Genomic DNA, 16,077 nt, shown 5'->3' on the forward strand with positions numbered 1-16,077 from the left:
TTTCGTTGAATGGCTCTAGAGAGACTGTGTACCAATTTGCGTGATGTTTGGACAAAATCTGTAGGTGTACTGTGCAAAAACTTGTTTTGCACAAAGCGGCCTCCTGGTGGCGCTATAACAGGCCGTTCTGGAAAGTTTGGGGCAGAGGTTCATCGTTGGCATCCAGGGAGTGTGTGTGCAAAATATGGCATCGACCGGGTTAACGGTGGCCGAGATTAGCTGTTCACGGACACACGGACGGACGGACACACAAACACACAAACGGACGGACGGAGTGCAAAACATACTCTCCCCACATGCCTTCGGCCTGGTGGAGACAATAAATCGTGCCATTTCATCATGATTATTAGTGAGGACCTATTATATGAAGATAGGTTGAAAAGTGGTGAAGTGGTCCTTTAATCTATGCACACACACACTTACCAAAGTTGTAAGTGGTGGGGTTAAAGAACTGTTCGGGCGGGGGGCATGTGTAGGGCAGACCCCTGCTGAGGCTGCGGTCATGAACCAGTGTGTCCAGCAGAGGGCGCTGTGACACCATTTCCACTGCAGGGTCCAGAGACCACACAGCCAGGTACGGACAGCTGTGGAGAGACTCACCAGACCTGTGAGAGAGAGAGCGAGAGCGAGAGAGAGAGACATTACGACATCAAGGCCCGCCAAAATACATTTTGATTTAGTCGACTAACTTTTACTGTATGTGTTTATTTGGACAGGACAATGCATATTAATGGAAGTCACATGGACGTAAATACACCGGATATAGCACAGTTGCAAATTTTCATCCGCAGTCCTCACAGGAAACACAAAACGGAAAAACAGACAGTCAAACAGTGGATTACATTTGTGACGAATCACATTGTAATGTTTTTCTACTTTGTTTTCCTTATGCATGTTATTATTTATGAAAAGAAATATAACGCGTGATGCTGACTGTGTGTGAAATGGTATTTTCTCCTATTCACAAGAGTGGTAATGGGCCTCGGACAGTGATGAGTGACAGGTGACACAGACTGATGTCGCCACCCACACAAGGTTACATAGGGAGGAAGTGACACACGGGGAACAGGGGGAAAAAAGCTGAATGAGTGTGTAGGCCTACACGGGGGAAGAGGAGCACCAGGTAGCAGTCGGATTAATGTATGAAGTTTGATGGCGCTATCTGCAGCCGTTAGCAACAGAACTGTCGGGACCGTCGGGGAATTAAGCAACCGCTTAATTGCTGCCGCCGTCGGGCGATCGGCGTTTGGACTGGAATCCGGTCGGTGGTTTTCTGCCATTGGAGTTTGAACAACCTACATACCGGTGAGATCGAACCAAAAGCTTTCTGTTTTAAGGGGTATATTTTGAAGTGGTGCAACCACTTCTACATCCAGCTTACAATGTCCGTGTGCCTGTTTGTGTGTGTGTGTGTGTGTGTGTGTGTGTGTGTGTGTGTGTGTGTGTGTACCCCTGTGTGAGCATGGAACGAAAGAAGTATGTGACATGGCTGCCACCTGCTGGACGCAAACGATACAGAGAAGAAATTGAAACGATACAGAGAAGAAATTGGAATGATACAAATTGGAACGATACAGAGAACCAATAGATGGGAGTTGCACCACTTGGTTCACACTGGTGTGATTTTTATGTTATAGGGAGAGCGACAGGGACAGACACACTTTGTCAAGTGCTTGGTTTGATGGTACACCGTTTGACAGTACACGTTTGCAGCATCTCTATATAAATAATTTGAACTATATCCCTACGATCCTTAGTTAATAATTTGCCTTAAGACACAAGGGGCAATTGTTACACATTTACATGACATTACATATGGAACACAGCATCAAAATTAAATACACCTAAAATAATCATAAATGGTTGCAGCTTTGGTTTTCAAGCAACCATTTTTTCAGATTGTATTTAAAAGAGGGAAATGTAGCACAATCCCTTATACGCAGAGGAAGGCCATTCCATGCTACACAGCCCTGTACTGAGAGGACATTTTGGACCAATGTTGTTTGCCGATGCGGCACTTCACTGCAAATTGAGCCTCTTTTTGAGTTACAATGATGATAAAATCGCATGACATTTAGTCGACTAACACTAAAAGATTCCAGGTGACTAAAATGTGATTAAAACTAAATTAAAAACTATTCAAGAGACTAATGAGTAAAATTGCAGGTACCTGAGAGAGTCGGGCATCTGGGCGTGGTACCAGCGGTTGATGTCAAACACCCCGATGTAGGTGGACGGGTTCCCCTGGCCGTACGGCCGGCACTGCCACGTGAACATGGAGACGCTGGTGTCTGGGGAGGCCGCTGGACGGACACACACACACACACACACACACATTACATGGAGACGCTGGTGTCTGGGAGGCCGCTGGGTGGGTAAATATTTGAGAAAAAAATGTAACTTCATCATTATGGGGTAGTGTGTAGATTGATGAGGAAAAAAACGAATTTAATCCATTTTGAAATGAGGCTGTAACAAAACAAAATGTGGTAAAAGTGAAGGGGTGTGAATACTTTCCGGATGCACTGTATGGTGTATGAACAGGTGCGTAGGCCAGTGCACATCATTAATAAAATCACACCCGTGTGAAGTGAGTGGTGCAACTCCGTGTGGGGGCCCCCCGTGTCCGAAAACGTAGAGAAATGACAGTTACCGTGTGGGTGTCCCTCTACTGTACCCTCTACTGTACTGCACTGGCACACCCGAATTCATCATATATACACAGTGAATTTGTGTTTAGGTTGTAGGGCTGGGTGCAATAACCGCGGTAATAAAAATCCCATATCGCCCCAGCCCTATTAGGTTGCGCACAGGTGGTGAAAAACAACCATGCTGTTTTGGTGCTCGGACCCAGCCAGCCACACGGCTCCTTAAGGGAGTGGTTGCACCACTCAAAAACTAAAGACATGCCCACACCTCTTTCTCTCTCTCTCTTCCCCCCCCCCCTCGGGATCCCCCAGGAGGAAGTCACTAATGTTGCTCTGGAACACTCTGGTGGAACTGTTGGCCCTGCTGTTATTTGCATTCAAAGTATAGTATTTTGTAAGGTAAATAAATATAATTTAATATCCACTCAACGAACATTCCAGACCTCAGTTCTTTCAGCACACGTCTAAACTTCATCCTCAACCGTCAGCAGCACCTAGGGATTTAGGCGCTACACATTATATCATCTCACACAGACCGACCTTCGTTCATGCTGTCGTCTCGGTCCGGGTGCGGTCGGAACTTCTCGATGGTCTGACAGCTCAGCAGGCGGCTGTTTGAGGTCTGGACCCTGAGGGGGAAGGAGGTTCCGCTCAGATCCTGACTGAAGCGCTCGTCACAATACTCCAGACCCTGGAGGACAGGGGACGGACAGGAGGGACAAAATAAAACAATACTCCAGACCCTGGAGGACAGGGGACGGACAGGAGGGACAAAATAAAACAATACTCCAGACCCTGGAGGACAGGGGACGGACAGGAGGGACAAAATAAAACAATACTCCAGGCCCTGGAGGACAGGGGACGGACAGGAGGGACAAAATAAAACAATACTCCAGGCCCTGGAGGACAGGGGACGGACAGGAGGGACAAAATAAAACAATACTCCAGACCCTGGAGGACAGGGGACGGACAGGAGGGACAAAATAAAACAATACTCCAGACCCTGGAGGACAGGGGACGGACAGGAGGGACAAAATAAAACAATACTCCAGACCCTGGAGGACAGGGGACGGACAGGAGGGACAAAATAAAACAATACTCCAGACCCTGGAGGACAGGGGACGGACAGGAGGGACAAAATAAAACAATACTCCAGACCCTGGAGGACAGGGGACGGACAGGAGGGACAAAATAAAACAATACTCCAGACCCTGGAGGACAGGGGACGGACAGGAGGGACAAAATAAAACAATACTCCAGACCCTGGAGGACAGGGGACGGACAGGAGGGACAAAATAAAACAATACTCCAGGCCCTGGAGGACAGGGGACGGACAGGAGGGACAAAATACAGGACAATAGAGAGTATGCACAGGCATGATTTCCCATCAGGACACGCCCCCCTCATCTAGACTGAGTGGCAAAACATTGAGCAGCATGGATGGAGTGTTGGAGTTTGGAAGCGCTCATTGGAAATCACTCAACCGTCCTGCGTACCACCCGTTTCTAAATGTCACATAATGCAGGAGGCAACAAAATTTTGTGTTTTTGAAAACAAGCACTTCCAAACTCTGACACTTAAATAATGAAATGCAAGCGTTTCTATGGTGGATTCATTTTTATGAAACAAAAACTTTGCAGATAGAAAGAGGATAATTCAAGCTTTTCGTACAGGTGCAATGTTGATGAGTTTAACATTATTTAATGCAATCAGACAGGACTTTTCTGTTTGGATGAATGGGCTGGCAAGGCCAGAAAGTAATTTTTTGCCACTTTTTGCCCGCATAACTTCCAGGTACGATGATGTCACGCGCATACCCTCTATAGCGAGGTCAAATGTGTCAGGAGTTGTCCATGGAATCTAATTGGTAACATATACAATCCGTTGGATAGGGTGTCTTTATTGTGTTAAGAACACAACTCCTCTTACGTTTAAAACCCATTTAGACCTCAGGCCCATTCTACAAATGTCTTCTAAATCATGACAGTTTTCTGACAGTTTTCATGTTTCTATGTCAGTGGTGCTCAAACATTTTCATGTGAAGGACCCCCAAATTATATGTAATTGGCCCACTGAAGCTCATAGTGCGGCACCGAGTGCCGCGCTATGAGCTTGTAGATCTGCTATTTTTTATTAGCTAAAGTATAACATAATGCTTAAAACACCCAAAAGGGGGTTCCCGCCCAGAATGGGATAACAACAAAAATATAAATAAAACAGGTCCCATAGATGGGAGTGCCACTGACCTCATAGAGGATCCTTCCGGAAGACAGACACTTGCGTTCACTGAACGCTAACTGCAGTAAGTGAAGGCTCAACACGTCTCCCTCCCTGGAGGGAAAACAAGACAAAACTTAAAAAGGGAAAGTCACATTCTCAATAATGTTTATTTAGCAAAAGGCCTAGTCATTATACAACTATTATTAGTACTAGTAGTCATTATACAACTATTCTATTCCACCATTGGTCATACGCAACAATGTTTATTAAAACAGTACTTTTAGTAGTTAACACCCCGGAGGTATTCAGACCATTAAATCAGGACGCCCAGCGATTTGCAGTAGCCAAAACACCCCCGAGGCGATCGACAACAACGGGAGGTATGATTCATTCTAACGCGACTATAGACTGAAAACCACTTTAGTTCATTTTTGCTTGGCACTCATGTTCATAATAAGCATGTTATCAATACTTTAGTGAAATCTGTACCACTTGTTATCCGACTAACCAGGAGTACTGCGTTGAACTCAGTACGACAAGCTTATACTTTGCATGCATTATTTCTGTAATCAGTAGCAGCTATGTTGGCCGGATGCGCACATATGGGGAATTAAACGGGTGAGCTTCATTTTTATTGGCTTTTATCGATGTGGGCCTCAACACGTCATCACGCAGTACGTTTAGTGACTCACAGGTCCTCAACACGTCATCACGCAGTACGTTTAGTGACTCACAGGTCCTCAACACGTCATCACGCAGTACGTTTAGTGACTCACAGGTCCTGAGCAGACTGAACAGCCCAGAGGTAGCAACAGTTCCTGGGGTCGTTCTCTGGCTCCTGGAAGGTGAAGGCATGGACCGGAACCCTGCCTCCCTCCAGCTGGGCGTGATACCTGGAAAGATAGAACCATTATAGGTGAAGACATGGACTGGAACCCTGCCTCCCTCCAGCTGGGCGTGATACCTGGAACAACAGAACCATTATAGGTGAAGGCATGGACCGGAACCCTGCCTCCCTCCAGCTGGGCGTGATACCTGGAACAACAGAACCATTATAGGTGAAGGCATGGACCGGAACCCTGCCTCCCTCCAGCTGGGCGTGATACCTGGAACAACAGAACCATTATAGGTGAAGACATGGACCGGAACCCTGCCTCCCTCCAGCTGGGCGTGATACCTGGAACAACAGAACCATTATAGGTGAAGACATGGACCGGAACCCTGCCTCCCTCCAGCTGGGCGTGATACCTGGAACAACAGAACCATTATAGGTGAAGACATGGACCGGAACCCTGCCTCCCTCCAGCTGGGAGTGATACCTGGAACAACAGAACCATTATAGGTGAAGACATGGACTGGCATGTCTAACCCTAACCCTAGCATCCCTATTCTGAGGGTAACATTCTGAACCCTAGCATCCCTATTCTGAGGGTAACATTATGAACCCTAGCATCACTATTCTGAGGTAACATTCTGAACCCTAGCATCCCTATTCGGAGGGTAACATTCTGAACCCTAGCATCCCTATTCTGGGTTAACATCCTGAACCCTAGCATCCCTATTCTGAGGGTAACATTCTGAACCCTAGCATCACTATTCTGGGGGTAACATTCTGAACCCTAGCATCACTATTCTGGGGGTAACATTCTGAACCCTAGCATCCCTATTCTGAGGGTAACATTATGAACCCTAGCATCCCTATTCTGAGGGTAACATTATGAACCCTAGCATCCCTATTCTGAGGGTAACATTCTGAACCCTAGCATCCCTATTCTGTGGGTAACATTCTGAACCCTAGCATCCCTATTCTGGGGTAACATTCTGAACCCTAGCATCCCTATTCCAGGGGTAACATTCTGAACCCTAGCATCCCTATTCTGGGGTAACATTCTGAACCCTAGCATCCCTATTCTGGGTTAACATTCTGAACCCTAGCATCCCTATTCTGAGGGTAACATTATGAACCCTAGCATCCCTATTCTGGGGGTAACATTCTGAACCCTAGCATCCCTATTCCAGGGGTAACATTTTTAACCTGACGAAGATCTGTCAAGATCGAAACGTTGTCTATTATTTCAATAAAGTAATTCTTTACCAAAAGAATGTTGTGCGGGCCCTACCTCCTTCAACATTCTGAACCCTAGCATCCCTATTCTGGGGGTAACATTCTGAAAATCATTCAGCACATCTACAAGCTGTTAAAATGGTGCTTCTGGGCCAGCATGGCCATTAGTATCCATGTATAAAAAAAACTAAATGTTCAGACTCACTCTCTCTTGAGGGTCTTCATGTTCCAGAGCTGCAGGTATCCGTCAGAGAAGCCCACCGCCAGCTGGTTGGTTCTGGGGATGTACTGCAGAGAGGAGGCCGCGGTGCCGCTCGGCCCGTTCAGCTGGAGACAGAGGTGTTTCCCCTGACGGCTGCTCAGCTCCCTCAGCCTGGGGATCTCTGCTGGGGTCTTTGGCAGCACCTCCAGGTCTGTTGAACAACAACACAGTTACCCTAACCCTAGCCTGAGCTAACGTGTTAGGTTTCTGGTCTAGAGGGGCGGGTCGCGGCTGAGATTTGCGCACGCCCTGATTGGATCTCATCGATCTGTCCGTCACCCCCGGCCCCTCCTCTCCCCCCTAGTGCAGCGCTACGTCACATCATTTGGAGCAACGCCCACCCGGAAGGGTTCACTCCCACTTTTAGACCAGAGCGGCCAATGCGTTCCTCCAGGCTTTCAATTTTTGCACCAACAAAAATGAAAGCCTGGTACCGAGGCTACCCTAACCCTAACCCTAACCCTCAACCTGGGGATCTCTGCTGGGGTCTTCGGCAGCACCTCCAGGTCTGTTGAACAACAACACAGTTACCCTAACCCTAACCCTCAGCCTGGGGATCTCTGCTGGGGTCTTTGGCAGCACCTCCAGGTCTGTTGAACAACAACACAGTTACCCTAACCCTCAGCCTGGGGATCTCTGCTGGGGGTCTTTGGCAGCACCTCCAGGTCTGTTAAACAACAACACAGTTACCCTAACCCTCAGCCTGGGGATCTCTGCTGGGGTCTTTGGCAGCACCTCCAGGTCTGTTGAACAACAAGTAACGAACGAACGCAGCTCGTAAATTGCAATAACAATTAGAATAAATTAAATACTTTAAGGTTTTCTTTTCTTCTTTTTTTTAGATTTATTTTTAATTTAAGTTTTGTTTTAAGTTCTTTTTTGTGTGTGTTATTTATTTGTTTTTAAGGTTTTTTTTAAGCTTTTTGGGGAAATTTTATTATGATTATTAGTGAGGACCAATTATATGAAGATTGAAAAGTGGTCCTTTAACTACAAATCAAATTAGGCGAAGAAACTTTATTCTGAAGTAATTTAAATTGTCTGGATAGCGCCTGCTATGATTACAGGAATACCGCTGGCTCTGTTCCACTATCTGAGGAGGATCAACTACATACAATGTTAGCTTCATGGACTGTATGATGTAAATGTGGTAAATATTAGGGATCTGATTTGAATATTCGGCCCGGTACAGGAAAAAAAAAACACACACACACTCCTCCTGGCTAGGTAGATATGTAGGCACGGTGGAGGAGGATAGACTATGAAGTCTGTGTGACCTAAAGGAAATCGAAAATGAAATGCATTTCGTTTTTTATTGTCCATTCTACAATTCTATTAGGGAGAGACTTTTTAATAAGATAGACCCAAACCATGAATGTGTATGGTTGGAGGACTTCGAGAGACTGAAGCGCCTGTTTCAAAAGTACACCTTTTCATTTGCCTCATTCCTTGAAAAGGCCTGGTCAATGAGGATGTAAAATGGCCTTGTTATGTTTCTTAAGGACTGTAGTGTCAGTTGTATTCAGTGTGCTCTGTGAAATGTGTCATATAATCCCATATGGGATGGGCCAAAGTGGCATGACACGAAAATATATATTTCATTCATTCATTCATTCACCAGTCCTCACCTGAAGCCTCCAGTTCACTCTGGCTGCAGGAGGCGTCGTCCAGACAGAGGTCGACCAGCAGAACGCTGCCTCGGTCCGTGACCACGGCGGCGATGCCAAAGAACCAGCGGAGGCTCTGGTGGAGGTGCTGCGTGGAGACGTTGACGCCACCGAAACTAGCCAACGGCTCGATGGAGAGAATCTGAACGGAATCAGAATCACTTTATTTGTCATTTTCCTATGTACTATAAAAAAGAACATGAAATATCGTTTCCCCTCAGTTATTGACAGTGCAACATAAAACAAGTTAAAAACAAAACATGGACAAACATTAAAAAAGAGCCCCAGTATGTATGATGACATGCAATTCATATGGAAAAGTTAAGAGTTACCAACACCACGCAAAACCTATAAATAAATAAAGTGGCATGGTGCTATCCTTAAAAACAACAAGAGTATGATGGAACAGGGAGAACGAGGGAGAACGAGCCTTCTCTGTCCGTGCCACTAAAATTTGGAACACCCTTCCCAAAACCATCCGACAAGCAGATACCATTGCATCTTTTAAAACTCTTCTCAAAACGTACTTGTTCAGAAAAGCATTCCTCCCCCAGCCCCGTTGAATGTTTGTTCACTGAACTCTGTCGGTATTTTTATTTTTATCTATTACATTGTTGTCGTTTTTATATTGTATCTTTAAATATGCTTTCTACTGTAGGCCAGCTGGCTGTAAGTTCTTGATTTGCTATGGTGCATCCATTTAAATGTGTTCGATTTTCCTGTGAATTTGTTGTACAGCACTTTGTGACTTTGTCCAGAAAAGTGCTATATAAATAAAGTTATTATTATTATTATAACAGTAAGACAATCTGAACCAGAGCATGATGGAACAGTAAGACAACAGTCTTCATTTAACTATTCTTAGCTTGAAACCTAACCAAAACAGAGGGATCAGAAAGAGCTCCATCCATTACAATGTAGGCATTTAGCAGACGCTCTTAATCCAGAGTGACTTGCATTAAGCAAGAACAAAAAGCACGGCAATACATCACATATATACAAAGAAGTTATCATGAAACATGGGTAAGCTAAGAACGTAACAGTGGAATATCTATATAATGAAACTATACACAGAATACTATACTATACTATACTATAAAGTGCTATGACTACATAAAACGCAGTTTAGTGCATGCTATAAGTCTGTATCAAATGCTATCCAAGTCTACATAAAGTGCTATCTAAGGGGCTAGGGTAAGTGCTACGGTTTTCAGACTACGGCGGAAGATTGCAAGTGAGGTTGGAGTTCTGATTGCATGATCCATGACTTACCCTGCCTGGTATCGCCACAGCTTTGACCCATGACCAATGACCCATGACCCATGATCCATGACTTACCCTGCCTGGTATCGCCACAGCTTTGACCACACGAGACAGACCCAGGTCGTACAGACACAAGATGCTGCTCTCTGCCTCCTCTAGACCCACCAGCAGACCAGACCTGGAACCAGATAAAATATATTAACAGACCAGACCTGGAACCAGAGACAATATAATAACAGAACAGACCTGGAACCAGAGACAATATAATAACAGACCTGGAACCAGAGACAATATAATAACAGACCTGTTATTATAGCGTTGATAAACCTTGTTCTTAGACGGCTTGTCCTGCCCAATGCCAATGCTGTTAAAACATATAAAATATATCAAAGACTCAGTGAAACAATTTACGTATTCTGAAAAAGCATTACTGACCTCTTGAGCCAGCTGAAGTCCTTGGCAGCGAGCACGCGAGGCGAGTGTTCACCTCCACCGCTGAAGCAGTACGCCGAGAGACGCTCCCCAGTCACTGCATGGACCACCTCCAGCTGGGGGCCACAGGCCAGCCAGGCCATCCCACTGCGCCCTGTACACACACACACACACACACACACAGCATGAACCACCTCCAACTGAGGGCCACAGGCCAGCCAGGCCATCCCACTGCGCCCTGTACACACACACACACACACACAGCATGAACCACCTCCAACTGAGGGCCACAGGCCAGCCAGGCCATCCCACTGCGCCCTGTACACACACACATACAGCATGAACCACCTCCAACTGGGGGCCACAGGCCAGCCAGGCCATCCCACTGCGCCCTGTACAGTGTACACACACACACACATACAGCATGAACACCTCCAACTGGGGGCCACAGGCCATCTGGGGGCCACAGGCCAGCCAGGTCATCCCACTGCGACCTGTACACACACACAAACAGTATGAACACCTCCAACTGGGGGCCACAGGCCAGCCTGGGGGCCACAGGCCAGCCTGGGGGCCACTGGCCAGCCAGGTCATCCCACTGCGACCTGTACACACACACACAGCATGAACACCTCCAACTGGGGGCCACAGGCCAGCCAGGCCATCCCACTGCGACCTGAACACACACATACAGCATGAACACCTCCAACTGGGGGCCACAGGACACTGAAGCGCCCCTGTAGCAACGTTAGCTTACCGACACTGAAGCGCCCCTGTAGCAACGTTAGCTTACCGACACTGAAGCGCCCCTGTAGCAACGTTAGCTTACCGACACTGAAGCGCCCCTGTAGCACGGCGTCGAGAGTGATCTCATCCTCGCCCAGAGCATCGATGGTCACTTGTGGGAAGGGCAGCAGACTGCTGGTGACCTGGGCGGTGAGGTCACGCATCTTCTCACTGCAAAGAATGATATGTCACAGAGTCAGAACATCACTGGATTCACACACAATAAGAAGTATCACTGCATTCGCACACAATAAGAAGTATCACTGCATTCACACACAATAAGAAGTATCGCTGCATTCACACACAATAAGAAGTATCGCTGCATTCACACACAATAAGAAGTATCACTGCATTCACACACAATAAGAAGTATCACTGCATTCACACACAATAAGAAGTATCGCTGCATTCACACACAATAAGAAGTATCGCTGCATTCACACCATAGACTGTAAAAAATATGGACAAAGCGTTCCCCGGGTCTAACATGGACGTAAAATGAAGCCTGTTATTCCTTGCACTGTAAGTCGCCATCTTTCTAGATCCGTTTGGGCCCAGCTGGCCATCGGCTGGCCCAGACAACGAGGCGGGACTTCCCCCCTTCTTCTCCGTTGGTTTTTATTTTGACTCGAGTGGGAGGGGAATCCCGATCATAGACTGTAACGGTAGCCACGCCCCTCAGAACATACGCGACTTTATGGTCATTTTTTTAATTAATGGGACCATAATTTTCCAAAAAGAATATTATGACATTAGAAATGAGACTTTAAACTAGTGACTGGAAGCAGAAAGTATTCATGACCATGTTTATTAAGGTAATACAGTCTAGGTGAAGTTGGGCCCAAATACATGGACTTCTATGGGGCTATGGGTTTTTTTGGGCCCAATGACAGCGCCACAACAGGATGAACTACGATTTCCTTAGTGGCTTCACAAAATATCTGTCTGACTGCCCCCCTGATTCACACACAATAAGAAGTATCACTGCATTCACACACAATAAGAAGTATCACTGCATTCACACACAATAAGACGTATCACGCATCATATTCACAGACGGTGATAAAATCACTGCATTCACACAATAAGAAGTATCACGCATCACATTCACAGACGGTGATAACATCCCTGGATTCATACACAACATGTTATCAAAGACAGTGATGAATATCAACACAGCAGAAGCCATGATCAGATTCAAGGTTCATATTAATCATACAGGTACAAGCTGGAACATGTTGGTGTGACATGCTCTGCAGAATAACAGTGCAAACACGACGTGTGACCTGTTGCACTGCAGTGTCTCTGGTGAAAGTGTCTAATTAATTAACAGCCGTTTTATTTTCTTAAAGAAAAAATATATATATATATATATATATATATATATATATATAGTGACATCTCATTAGCAACCAGTCAGTAGCAACCAGTCTGCAGTACATCATGTGTAAATGTCAAGTACTGATATTTTTGTAATATAGCCAAGCAGGGCTGAATTATTATTATTATAATTATGATTATGATTATTATTATTGTAATATAGCCAAGCAGGGCTGAATTATTATTATTATTATTATTGTAATATAGCCAAGCAGGGCTGAATTATTATTATTTGTGTAATATAGCCAAGCAGGGCTGAATTATTATCATTTTTCTAAACAATCTCATATATGCCTGACATTGCCCTTGGGGTTTCTGTCCCATCCCAGCCAGTCTGAGGAAAACCAGTCTATGAAAACAACCCAACAGCCGACACGCCACCCGCTCTATCCACATCTAGAAGTTCTTTATCTGCTGGGCTTTCCTGGGTCCGACTGCAACAAAAGCTGCCTTTCAGCTCTGCTGCAGCCCAGTTGTCAGCAGTTTGAACTCGGCTACCACTTGTAACAGCTGCTAACATATCCGTCTGTCTGCAGCATGTGGGCCAACTTTCGCTGGCTTGGTGGTCACGGTTTCTCCGGTCTCCAATGACCCCGATTACTACACCAGAGCCTAGAGTGGCCTCTATCTTTACCTGGTTGATCCTGCCAGTAGCAGATGCTTGTCTCAAAGATTAAGCCATGCTTAGTCTAAAGTACAAACGGCTCGTACAGCGAAACTGCAACGTATACACTAACCCACATTTCCTAGATCATGATAACAAAAAGTAAAACATATAAGATCTAATTGAATGGTTATCTTCCACAGATAAAGAAAGATATACATGACAAACTATGAATGGGATGATTCATGTTAAGCTAAGGGACTGTTGGTTAACTAATACGCTGTCTGACTGCCTGGGCGGGAACCCCTTTTGGTGTTCATAGCATTATTATACTTTAGTTATTGAAAAATAGCAGACCTACAAGCTCAGAGTGCCGCGCTACGAGCTTGTAGGTCTGCTATTTTTTTTAAATCGTGAAAATGTGGTGCAAATCTTTGAATTCTTTCAGAGCAAACATTTTTAACTCAAATCTTTGCTTCTGGGGGGGGTCCCTGGAACAAGATATTTTCAGTTGGGGGTCGGCGGCCAATTACATATATGTTTGGGGGTCCTTGACATGGACATGTTTGAGAACCACTGACATAGAAACATGGGGTTTTTCAGAAAACTGTCAGGATTTTAGAAGACATTTGTAGAATCGTCCTCAGGTCTAAATGGGTTAACGCTAATGTTAAAACATCCAAAGCCAACTCAATCTCAGACACTGCACGAAAAGATCAAATTACCTACCTAGGTTCCATCCTGGAGGCCAATCTTTCCGGTGATAAGATGGCCACCAACGTAATCAAAAAAGTCAATCAAAGAACAAGATTCCTTTACAGGATCTCCTCACTGGTCAGCAAAAACACCTTGAAGACCTTAACAGGAGCCCTCGTACAAGGTTTCTTTGACTATGCATCCACCTCTTGGTACCACAGCACCTCAAAGGCCCTTAAAACAAGGCTCCAGACCTCCCAAAACAAACTGGTCAGGCTCCTACTTGGCCTCACCCCCCGAACCCACCTCACCCCTGCCCACTTTGACAGGCTGGGATGGCTTAGGGTCGACGACAGAGTACAGCATCTTGCAATGGGTCTGGTCCACAAGATTCGATACACCACCAAGATACCCATGTACCTGTCTAAATACTTCCTTAGTGTAAACGAAGTCCACACCCACAACACCAGAGGGAGTACAACAAACCATGTACAACCCAGATTCGGCACAAACAAGGGACTAAATTCGTTTCGCTCCTATGCCACCAAAATGTGGAACGCCCTACCAACAGTCATTAAGACATGTGAATCCCTTGACTCCTTCAAAACCGCTCTCAAAGGGCACCTACGGATGGCCGCAATTCGAAACTGGCCTCTGTAAAATCTGAATCCCCCCCCCCCCCCCCACCCCATTTCCCCTCACTGTATATGTATCTTTTCCCTTTTTGCTTCCTATATGATGAATTCCTGTTCTGTTCTTTAGCTACATAGAAGTGTCTATTTGTATGTCTCTAAATGTTTTGATGAATTGAACAATGTGGACCCTGTTGTAAACAAGTGTAATGCTTAATTGGGTCGTCCACTCAGTTAACAGTCTTTGTATTGAGTTTGTGCTTAAAATGTACTGTAAATTCTACAAACTGTTAATAAATATTTCAATCAATCAATCAAAGCACCCTAGCGGCCTGCCACCACACTGCACAACGACACTGAGGACTAAAGTAGAATACCATGTGCTGCCACTTGGTAACCACGTGTCAGGACTTGCACATGTTGACATCCACAGACACTGGCAGTGACAGCAGTCTATGGAATGGATGCGATGCAGGATCATATTAAAGAATCATGTGAACACTAAGAGAAATAAAAGTATGGTCCATAGCCTTAAGGATAAGTGGACTACCTGGTTGATCCTGTAAGTAGCATATGCTTGTCTCAAAGTACAAACGGCTTGTACAGTGAAACTGTACGAACCCACAAAAAAACAAACAATGCCCCTCGTAAAGGATAACGTGTACGTAGTGTATATCTGGTCTAACTCAGTAGTCTCCCACACAAATATGTCAGCTACATCCAAGGTAGTAAATTAGCTCATGACAATAATGATGTTAAACAGACAGAACATGTGACATTCGTTGGTTTAATCTCCATTCTAGTCAGTTTACCCGAATAAAATATTGGTTGAATGCGATGCAATTACGTGCTTTAAATATTCAGCTTAAATAATAAATATACAGATTTTTTCAGACTACTAATAGTACTGTCGTTTACATGACACCATGCACTATAATATTACTGTTTACATGATGACACCATGCACTATAATATTACTGTTTACATGATGACACCATGCACTATAATATTACTGTTTACATGATGACACCATGCACTATAATATTACTGTTTACATGATGACACCATGCACTATAATATTACTGTTTACATGATGACGCCATGCACTATAATATTACTGTTTACATGATGACGCCATGCACTATAATATTACTGTTTACATGATGACGCCATGTACTATAATATTACTGTTGTTTACATGATGACACCATGTGCTATAATATTACTGTTTACATGATGACACCATGCACTATAATATTACTGTTTACATGATGACACCATGTACTATAATATTACTGTTGTTTACATGATGACACCATGTGCTATAATATTACTGTTTACATGATGACGCCATGCACTATAATATTACTGTTTACATGACACCATGCACTATAATATTACTGTTTACATGATGACACCATG

General features: G+C 44.9%; 1 protein-coding gene across 1 annotated transcript in view; it reads right to left on the minus strand.

Moving 5' to 3' along the window:
• The window catches only part of ahctf1 (AT hook containing transcription factor 1), a 56,224-nt gene that overhangs the window by 38,538 nt on the left and 1,609 nt on the right, over positions 1-16,077 (minus strand). Inside the window, exons 2-11 of the mRNA XM_083759956.1 lie at positions 11,387-11,514; positions 10,561-10,711; positions 10,201-10,303; positions 8,824-9,004; positions 7,139-7,346; positions 5,645-5,761; positions 4,895-4,979; positions 3,189-3,339; positions 2,171-2,303; positions 424-605 (exon numbers count right to left, since the gene is read on the minus strand). Of these exons, the coding sequence (XP_083616082.1) occupies positions 424-605; positions 2,171-2,303; positions 3,189-3,339; positions 4,895-4,979; positions 5,645-5,761; positions 7,139-7,346; positions 8,824-9,004; positions 10,201-10,303; positions 10,561-10,711; positions 11,387-11,507 (1,432 nt within the window). The 5' untranslated portion in view covers positions 11,508-11,514. The remainder of the gene's footprint in view (positions 1-423; positions 606-2,170; positions 2,304-3,188; positions 3,340-4,894; positions 4,980-5,644; positions 5,762-7,138; positions 7,347-8,823; positions 9,005-10,200; positions 10,304-10,560; positions 10,712-11,386; positions 11,515-16,077) is intronic.

Source organism: Protomyctophum parallelum (genome assembly GCF_964188405.1).
Source record: "Protomyctophum parallelum genome assembly, chromosome: 2".
NCBI classification, from domain to species: domain Eukaryota; kingdom Metazoa; phylum Chordata; class Actinopteri; order Myctophiformes; family Myctophidae; genus Protomyctophum; species Protomyctophum parallelum.